This window comes from Anoplopoma fimbria, chromosome 21 (assembly GCF_027596085.1).
Source record: "Anoplopoma fimbria isolate UVic2021 breed Golden Eagle Sablefish chromosome 21, Afim_UVic_2022, whole genome shotgun sequence".
Taxonomy (NCBI): Eukaryota; Metazoa; Chordata; class Actinopteri; order Perciformes; family Anoplopomatidae; genus Anoplopoma; species Anoplopoma fimbria.
Window position 1 is genome coordinate 20,011,582 of NC_072469.1, and position 9,460 is coordinate 20,021,041.

The window sequence follows — 9,460 nt, forward strand, 5'->3', positions numbered from 1 at the left end:
AATTGAGCATTTACATTTTATGAATAATAGTTTATTTGTGGTAAAAAATACCAAAACCAATTTCTCCAAAGATGGACCCCTAGTAGGGTGTCAAATATGCATCCATGTTGGGTGTGAATCAACTACTTTTATATAACATCACACGACTTGCACCTCTGGACATTAGGACTACTAGGGGTCCATCTTTGGAGAAATTGGTTTTGGCATTTTTACCACAAATAAACTATTATTCATAAAATGTAAATGCTCAATTTGGAACTGTATGTTCTTCTTAGATTAAAACTGATTTTGTTTTTCTCTCTGTCTTTGTTAAGGATACATGTGTTAATGCTGGATAAACATTTCCTAAAGAAAATAAAAATCTTTGTTGTTTAATTTGACCAAATGTGTATGATAATAACCTTATTTGTTATGTTTTGTTGTTAAAGAAAAATAAAATAAAAAGTGAGAAAAAAAACTGCTCTCAATTTTTTTTGTTTGTCTTATCTTTTCCTCAAATATAACTTATTTACATCTAAATCTATACTGTTTTTGGTGTATAGAATATATGGGTCACATCAAATCGATAGTTTTACCAGTTTTTTGTCTGAACTGTCTACCTCGAACAGTATTGCTTATAGTGATATGTTTCAGAATACCCAAGCAAATCTTAATTGATCAACCATCTGCATATATTTTTGACATAATAATCTAATTAGCAATGGGGACAATGCCATAACGGGGAATATATCAGCAATAAACGTCATTTGAAAAAGTAAAGTAGCCTAAACAAATTGACCACTAACTAATTCATATATATTATTAAGTGGCTCAACTCTAATGACTCAATTAATCAGAGTTTTGACACGAAAATGGTTCATGCCACATGGCGTCGGGTCCAGCGGCGCCGTGGCTTAGATGGTTAAAGCGCCTGTCTAGTAAACAGGAGATCCTGGGTTCAAATCCCAGCGGTGCCTTTTGAGAGTCATGTCTTAGGAGAAGTTGCAATGAATGGTTGTAAATAGTGTATGTAATACTGTGTCATTGTCTGACAGCTTGAGTCTTGGTCGATTCAGAGCAATTATCAGCTTAGTAGAGTATTTGGAAGGAGATGTTAGATAATTCATTGTTCTACCATGACACACAGTAAGTGGCCAAATTCATAACCACTTCAGAATTTAGGCAGCATTTAAGAAAAATATCACGCTCAACTACATTTGGAGATAGTAGCTTTTTGCATTTTGATACTATATGCTTTTGACTTTTTTAATCAGCTGCAACAAGGTAAAATAAAATGAAAAATTAAGGCAATGACATTTATGTTAGACCTGCCTTTCAAGTGCTTGTTGTATATGCTACCTTTAGAACATATGCAATGTTGAAATCACTGCTTTTATTTTGAAGTTCGTGGCAGGAAATTCGTTCTTTAACTTAACTTTCTGGAACTCTTGCTGCAACTTTTTTGAGACCTGCAAAAGACTTCAAATTATTTTCCTCTTTCATCGCAGAAAATCGGAAAATACTACGGTATAATACTGATTTACAAATGCACAATCATTGCTTAAAAGTATTGAATGTGAGGCTAAGAGGGGATTTAAGAAAAGGAGGTATTTGTAAAACTTGCCTTGTCATTGTGTTGTAATGCTTGTGTAAACATTGTTTCAGTGATTCCCAGGTCTAAGCTTGACTTTTCCAGCTGACTCTGTTCTACCTGTCAGCAGATGGCAAATGAAGCAAAGCCATGTCCTTGTCATATTGGTGATCGGATGGACTATGGAGGGCTTGGAGAGGAGGTCCAGATTGAACACACCAAAGCTTACCTGGTGAAACCATCAGAGGCATCTGACAAGGCCATCATCGTCATACAGGACATCTTTGGGTGGCAGCTTCCCAACACAAGATACATGGCTGATATGCTGGCTGCCAACGGATACATGTGAGAAAAAAAATCAATAAACAATAAAGTACAGAACATATAGGACTTGGTTAGTTAACAGTGATTTGTTTTGCTCCGAGCAGTGCTGTGGTTCCTGATTTCTATGTTGGAAAGGAGCCGTGGGGTCCATCAGATGACTGGTCCAAGTTTCAAGAGTGGCTTGAAGACAGAAAGCCCACGGAAATAAACAAGTAATCAAAAGCCTTATTTTCATTTTTTTAAGCAGACGATGTTCCAGCTGACAAATGTATGTATTTTTAATATGCGTCCTCTATTGAGGGTGTGTTTCACCTTTTTAAAGTCATTAAATTAGGGGGAATTATTGATAAGATCTGGTGTTTGGAAAGGCTTGCTGATCATTGCATTACTTTTTTTATTGTATGAATTGGTTTGAAGACATTTTAGTCACAACATTTCCTTCTACAGAGAGATGGATGCAGCGCTGAGGTTCCTGAAGGGGCCGTGTGGGGCCAAACACATTGGAGCAGTGGGCTTCTGCTGGGGAGGGGTTGCCGTACATTACCTTGCCCTGCAATATCCAGAGGTCAAAGCAGGAGTGTCAGTCTATGGTATGTTTCACAGTTTTACATTATTACAAATCAGCAATCCTTATTGACAAAAAATTGCAGTATGCTGCTGTGCAGTGATTTTATGACGGGCTTATTTGATACTGTGCAGGGATCGTCCGTGAAAGAGAAGACAGGTATGAGCTGAAGGTTCCTACACTCTTCATCTTTGGGGAGAAAGATGAGGTTATCCCACTGGACCAGGTTAGTACGCATGAATTTAGGAGCTTTCATAAATAAACTTTACAGGTACAGTATTGACTTCAGGTCGATAGAGGTGGTATAAACTGCCTGATGCTTCAACCTGGCAAATTGTGTCCTTGAAACAACATCCACATGCATAATAATGTTTAACTACACCAGAAATTAAACATTTAGTCAGAATAAAGGCAGAAATGGCACAAGGCGTTTATCTTCCCTTTAAAAAGCCATAGTCTTGGCCATATAACTTCTGATAATCTGTGCTAACATCCATTTGCTCTTTAGGTGAGTGTCCTGGAAGCGAAGCTGAAGGAGAAGTGCACAGCGGATTACCAGGTGAAGATCTTTCCTGGACAGACTCACGGGTTTGTCCACCGCAAGAGAGAGGACATCAACCCCACGGACAAACCCAGCATCCTGGAGGCTAGAGCGGACATGCTCAACTGGCTCAACAAGTACATGTAAACAAGTGTCAAATGGTACTTAAAGAATGTTTCTACAGTCAGGTCCATAAATATTTGGACATTGACACAATTTTCATCATTTTGGCTCTGTACAAAACCACAATGGATTTGAAATGACACAATCAAGATGTGCTTTGAGTGCAGACTTTCAGCTTCAATTTGAGGGTATTTACATCCAAATTAGGTGAACGGTGTTCCATGGCCAGGTGTGTGTTATTCCCTCATTATTTCATTAACAAGGAGCAGATAAAAGGTCTAGAGTTCATTTCAAGTGTGGGATTTGCATTTTGAATCTGTTGCTGTCAATTCTCAATATGAAGTCCGAAGAGCTGTCGCGCTCAGTGAAGCAAGCCATCATTAGGCTGAAGAATCAAAACAAAGCCATCAGAGAGATAGCAAAAACATTAGGTGTGGCCAAATCAACTGTTTGGTACATTCTTAAAAAGAAATAGAGCACTGGTGAGCTCAGCAACACCAAAAGACCCGGAAGACCAAGGAAAACAACTGTGGTTGATGACCGAAGAATTCTTTACCAGGTGAAGAAAAACCTCTTCACAATAGTTGGCCAGATCAAGAACACTCTCCAGGAGGTAGGCGTATCTGTGTCAAAGTCAACAATCAAGAGAAGACTTCACCAGAGTAAATACAGAGGGTTCACCACAAGATGTAAACCATTGGTGAGCCTCAAAAACAGGAAGACCAGATTAGAGTTTGCCAAAAAAACATCTAAAAAAGCCTGTACAGTTCTGGAACAACATCCTATGGACAGATGAGACAAAGATCAACTTGCACCAGAATGATGGAAAGAGAAGAGTATGGAGAAGGGAAGGAACTGCTCATGATCCAAAGCATACCACCTCATCAGTGAAGCATGGTGGTGGTAGTGTTATGGCATGTATGGCTGCCAATTTGACTGGTTCCCTCGTATTTATTGATGATGTGACTGCTGACAAAAGCAGCAGGATGAATTCTGAAGTGTTTTGGGCAATATTATCTGCTCATATTCAGCCAAATGCTTCAAAACTCATTGGACGGCGCTTCACGGTGCAGATGGACAATGACCCGAAGCATACTGCAAATGCAACCAAAGAGTTTATCAAGGCAAATAAGTGGAATGTTCTGCAATGGCCAAGTCAATCACCTGACCTAAATCCAATTGAGCATGCATTTCACTTGCTGAAGACAAACTGCCCAAAGAACAAGCAGGAACTGAAGACAGTTGCAGTAGAGGCCTGGCAGAGCATCACCAGGAATGAAACCCAGCATCTGGTGATGTCTATGGGTTCCAGACTTCAGTCATTGACTGCAAAGGATTTGCAAACAAATATTAAAAGTGACAATTTGATTTATGATTGTTACTTTGTCCAATTACTTTTGGTCCCTTCAAAAGGGGGGACCATGTATATAATTAGTTGTAATTCCTACACCGTTCACCTGATTTGGATATAAATACCCTCAAATTAAAGCTGAAAGTCTGCACTCAAAGCACATCTTGATTGTGTCATTTAAAATCCATTGTGGTTGTGTACAGAGCCACAATGATGAAAATTGTGTCAATGTCCAAATATTTATGGACCCGACTGTATATATACGCGCACACACACGACTGAGACGGTAAAATGTAAGAGTTGCCATTTACGATTGAAGATGAGTTCCCTAATTGTTAGTCATCATTTTTGTTTTATTGGGTGACATTCCAGTTGTGAGGAAGTGATTTTTATGTTACGGAAATTTAATTTAATTGTAGGGTTCTAACACTAGCACTTTATTTGTGCAAAAAATATTTATGCAGTATGTCGTTTTGTTAATGTCATAATAATTCATGTGAATTACACCTTTTATGCATCAGCTGGCTAACGTTGATTGTAAATTCAAAACTTGAATAAAATACATGAACGTGCACCTGACATGGAATAAAGAAATTAAGAGTTATTGGAGACTTGAAATCAGAACTACAGAGTCAGCAAATTTCAATGGACCAACATTTTAATGGGGATTTTTGATACTACAACAGCTTGAACATTTTGTATCAAACGATAAATAGCAATATGCAGTGCCGTTTGGACATGGTGTTTGGAGAAGTGCCAAAAGCCTTGGGAACAGTCCAGAAATGTTAAAGTGTTCCAGGAGGCCTTCAGTCCTCGCTCTCTCCAGGGCTTCGGATGTCGTCAATCTTAAGGATCATCCTGACTACCTGAGTAGCCAGAGAGATCTGCTGCTTCTTTCCAATCAGGGTCTCGACCACATGTTGCTGCTTCATGTCTGTGTAGGAGGAAAACCAAAAAAACATTTAATATCACGTTGTCTTGCTTTGACATTACAGCTACCATTTTCTGACAATTGCTTCCTTACCATTGGTATTGTGATGCAGACAGTCAATGCCGAGGAAGGGGTTGGACTCTTTGACCTGTCTGGCTCTGACCTCTGTCATGGTCTGGATTGGGTTGAACCCACTGTTCTCAGCCAGCGCCATTGGGATAACCTCCAGAGCATCAGCAAATGACCTCATGGCGTACTGCTCCAATGATGGGCACTAGAAAGGAGAGGAGCAGAAATAAAAGATCAGAGAAGCCACAGAAACACAAAAAGTGTGTCGGATATATACTGCAATTCTAAATGAATATCCTATTTAATTTAGCTGAATTCTGAAAGTATCTTTGGGTTTTAGTGCATCTCACCTTGTCTGCAGCCTGGTTGACAGCCAGAGCACATGCAATCTCTGAGGCTCCTCCTCCATAGACAATACGGTTGTCTCTGACCAGATTGCGGATTACACACAGAGCATCATGGAGAGCGCGCTTGGCCTCCTCAATGATCTAATGAGATAGATACAATAAAAGGTGAATCAAGAGTGATGGATTAAAATAAATTGATATGTTGAGGAGAGTCAGAGTCCCATTTGTGCTTACCATTTTGTTGCCCCCACGGATGAAAATGGTGACAGCCCTGGTGTTTTTGCACTCCTGGATAACCAACATGTGGTCCTTTGTAGTGCCAAAGGAGATCTCCTTCACCACACCGGCTGTGCCAAGCTTCTCTGGTGTCAACTCAGAGAACCGTGGCACAATGCGGCCTCCTGTTGCTATGGCGATCAACTGCAGAGAAAACACAAACAAAGTACTTAATACTTGTGCTCATTACCACCACATGGCCATAACAATGTGAATACATGATGGGTCAAAGTAGTGAACAATGTGGAAATATTTCTATCATTGAGAAACTTCTCTCACCTCGATCTCAGGCCCTCCGACCCAGCGCACGGCTGGCAGCTCATTCTGCAGCAGAAGATGGTTGGCTTCATCATCAAAGCCCCACTGGCAAATGGCCAAGTTTGCACCAACACTTTTGACCTAAAAGAAAAATAAGAGTTCACATTATAAGCAAGTGTGCCAGTGCAGATGTTAAAAAAAAAAAATCTGTTTTAGTACCGTGCTGCAGCACTAACCTGTTGGATCATCTCCTCAAACTTCTCCTTTTCATATTTCTGGAGCGCATGGTAGTCCTCCACAGAGGTCACATCCAACTTATGCTTGGTCTTGGGCTTAGGCGGCTCAAACGGGCAGGTAAGGATGGCAATTTTTACATCTTTCAGAAGCTGAGTGGGGACATAAAACAGGTGAGGTCAACAGAAGTGGTGACATAAATGTGTCTTTATGCAACTATTTGATTCCAATCATCTGATTGTGATATTCCCCTTGTATGTACCTTGGGCATCTGAGGGTGGCTGAACTCCTTGTCAACTATGACTCCCTTGATGAGCTGCGTGTCCTCCAGCTTGCCTCCCACTTTGCCCTCCATCTTGATGAGCTCAAAGTCCACATCCTTCCTTTCCATGTCAGCAACAGTAAGGATGGCATTAACGGCAATCTCTGCCATCTGTCTGTGACACCGGTTGATACTGAAAGACAACAGTAGAACTTTAAGATGCAATTTCATAGCTGATCTTAATTGAAAATGTCCTGTACCATATTGGTACAGGAAATATGACACATTGTGAGAATACTAGGAATTAAGAAAAACTGAATCTAATCAGAGCGTATCAAAGTAGTTATATATCAAACTGTATTTTTTTATTTTATTATATCAGACTGTTTATCAATATACATATTGAATAGTTTTAAGAAGGAAAGATGCAGGCCCTTACTAAGGAGGCGTTTCTTATATTTTGTCTACCCAATTAATATCATGAACATCAGAAAACAAATATGAAACCATTCAAGCAACACTGTTGTGTCAACAAGGCTCACATTTTGGATCCCAGCGTTGTCATGGCGGTCTCAACGAGCGGCTCTGTGTTGTTGGGATCGTAGGGCAAGGTTTCCGCAATTTTGTCAAGCTGCTCGATGGCAATGCGTGCGGCCTGGTCATAACCGTCACAGATCCTGATGGGGTGGATCCCACGGTCCAGCAGCTGCTCAGCCTGCTCAAGCAGAGCCCCAGCCAGCACTGAGGAGGAAGAGGAAAATACAGTAAGACCATAACAACAATAGATGGAATATGCTTCAAAGATGTCCGGGTGGCTTGATCAGAGCTCAAACAATTGTACTGATAACAAACATGCTTCTGTAAATTTGTTTTAGCAAACAAATTTACAGAAGCATATTTAGTTCTTAATGCACACTGTTCAGTTATATGTTATCTTGTAGCACTTCACTAAAATCAAAGTACCTGGATTAAATGCAGCCGTAATAATTCCTCTTGATTTTAGCGATGGAAGCAACAATAAATTTCCCCTCTAAAGTAGGTTATCTCCTTTTTAATAACATCTAAATTTTGATTATATTATAATAATCCCAATGCAGGACTATAAACCCATTCTGATGCTGGCAGCATCTATATTAGGACAATCTCAACACTCGGACGAATGGTAAAAATCCAGGTTTACGGCCGAACCCCAATTTATCATCTTCCTTTTACGTACCAACAACTCCAGTGGTTCCATCACCAATCTCATCATCCTGGGACTTGGAAAGCTCCACCATAAGTTTGGCAATCTGGTGGTCCACATCCATCATGCTGAGGATAGTGGCTCCATCGTTTGTGACGGTCACCTCTCCATCCTTGTCAACCATCATCTTGTCAAGACCTGGATGAAGCAGAAACAAAAATGGTTAGAGAGAAGTGCAATAATAATTTTATTTATATAGCACCTTTTAAAAACAAGGTTTACAAAGTGCTTCGACAGACAAGGCAGCAAAACAGTGCAATAGATGAAACATTAAAAACAATCGTTATGATTAAACTAAGAAATAAAATGAAATAACAAGTGACAATCAAATAAACGAACAAAATAAATAAAATCAAGTGAAAGAGATAAACATAAAATAGTAAACGAATATAAGATAAAAAATAGTAAAACCAAATAAAAACAATCTTGGCTAAACATTTAAATAGCTGACACAGTTGTATGAGTGGTTAATTGTATTTAATTACACAGAAACCCAGCATCTACGCACTTAGTTAGCCCTGTCGAATGATTTGGGTCCTTCCAGTTTTGACCGATTATTAAGAGGAAGTCAATACAACTGCACTGCATTAGTCTGTACTCACCATTAGGACCTAAAGATGTCTTCAGCGTTGACGCGACTGCCTTGGCTGCCATAATATGAGACTGCAAAAAAACCACAAGCACAAATCCATGTCACATGTATTCACATTTTAAATAACGTTAAGATATTATTAGTATTTGTCTCTAACATTGTACTGAAGTTGAAATCTCTCTTGGAAATGATGCGCATCAATGATGAGCATGTTGGGCCCAGCCCTGTGCAGCAACACCCACTGGCTGAACGCACATGGGCCTCGATGCTAGCCCGACTAGCTAATGCTATTGTGCAGCTATTCCACCAACAACTCAGCTTCCGAGTTGAGGATAGGATCTCACATTGAGCCATTGAATATGAACAAACATCGTGTTTGCTTAATGCATCCTTTGTCATGCAATTAAAAGCAAATTGTTGACTTGCTAAGCAGCATGCTAAAGGTGTGCCCCGTTAAGCTAGCTAGCCCATTGTACCTTAAGTGCGTCAATGCCCGTTAACCGCGTCTGCCTGTCCTGGTCCTTAATGATGATGAAAGGCCTCCCATAGTCATCAAACGCAAGTTGTCCCATAGAGGACATGTTGATTGAGGAACCGGGACACTTAGCAAGTGTTCAACGGGTAAGATAAAGAGATTTAACGATGAAGTTGAGGAGTGCTGCAGAACAGCAAACCACACGAGTCTACCGGCGACTTCTGGAAGGGTCTAAGGGCGGGGAGGGCGGTACCAAGTCGCGTCAACTGTGTCTTATCATTACGTATTTAAATACTTTT

General features: G+C 40.1%; 2 protein-coding genes and 1 non-coding gene across 4 annotated transcripts; 2 read left to right on the plus strand and 1 right to left on the minus strand.

Moving 5' to 3' along the window:
* Positions 1-882: 882 nt before the first annotated feature.
* On the plus strand, positions 883-956 carry trnat-agu (transfer RNA threonine (anticodon AGU)). Its single transcript has one exon. It is a non-coding gene; the product is annotated as a tRNA-Thr (tRNA).
* Positions 957-1,420: 464 nt separating this feature from the next.
* cmbl (carboxymethylenebutenolidase homolog (Pseudomonas)) lies at positions 1,421-3,293 on the plus strand. 2 transcript variants are annotated; one of them, XM_054623291.1, is made up of 6 exons: positions 1,421-1,506; positions 1,701-1,915; positions 1,999-2,106; positions 2,342-2,484; positions 2,594-2,685; positions 2,968-3,291. In XM_054623291.1, the coding sequence occupies exons 2-6, from the start codon at positions 1,701-1,703 to the stop codon at positions 3,145-3,147; spliced, it is 738 nt and encodes a 245-aa protein (XP_054479266.1). In that variant the 5' UTR covers positions 1,421-1,506; the 3' UTR covers positions 3,148-3,291. The 2 variants fall into 2 exon arrangements, with proteins under 2 accessions (XP_054479266.1, XP_054479267.1); XM_054623292.1 differs by having other exon boundaries at positions 1,422-1,506; positions 1,645-1,915; positions 2,968-3,293.
* Positions 3,294-5,114: 1,821 nt separating this feature from the next.
* On the minus strand, positions 5,115-9,417 carry cct5 (chaperonin containing TCP1, subunit 5 (epsilon)). The gene is made up of 11 exons (XM_054622886.1): positions 9,163-9,417; positions 8,697-8,757; positions 8,068-8,232; positions 7,394-7,592; positions 6,852-7,044; positions 6,592-6,741; positions 6,377-6,496; positions 6,056-6,241; positions 5,825-5,962; positions 5,499-5,679; positions 5,115-5,408 (listed from the first exon to the last, which is right to left on the minus strand). Exons 1-11 carry the CDS (start codon positions 9,265-9,267, stop codon positions 5,281-5,283), a joined length of 1,626 nt encoding a protein of 541 aa, XP_054478861.1. The 5' UTR covers positions 9,268-9,417; the 3' UTR covers positions 5,115-5,280.
* Between the last annotated feature and the right edge of the window lie 43 nt (positions 9,418-9,460).

Coding starts and splice junctions, on each gene's coding strand:
- cct5 (XM_054622886.1), bottom strand. CDS start 9,267: ATGTCCTCTATGGGACAACTTGCGTTTGATGACTATGGGAGGCCTTTC. Junction 7,045..7,393: donor ACAACGCTGGGATCCAAAAT/GTGAGCCTTGTT, acceptor GTTGTCTTTCAG/TATCAACCGGTGTCACAGAC. Junction 6,497..6,591: donor TTGAGGAGATGATCCAACAG/GTTAGTGCTGCA, acceptor TTTTTCTTTTAG/GTCAAAAGTGTTGGTGCAAA.
- cmbl (XM_054623291.1), top strand. CDS start 1,701: ATGGCAAATGAAGCAAAGCCATGTCCTTGTCATATTGGTGATCGGATG. Junction 2,107..2,341: donor AAGCCCACGGAAATAAACAA/GTAATCAAAAGC, acceptor TTCCTTCTACAG/AGAGATGGATGCAGCGCTGA. Junction 2,686..2,967: donor AGGTTATCCCACTGGACCAG/GTTAGTACGCAT, acceptor TTTGCTCTTTAG/GTGAGTGTCCTGGAAGCGAA.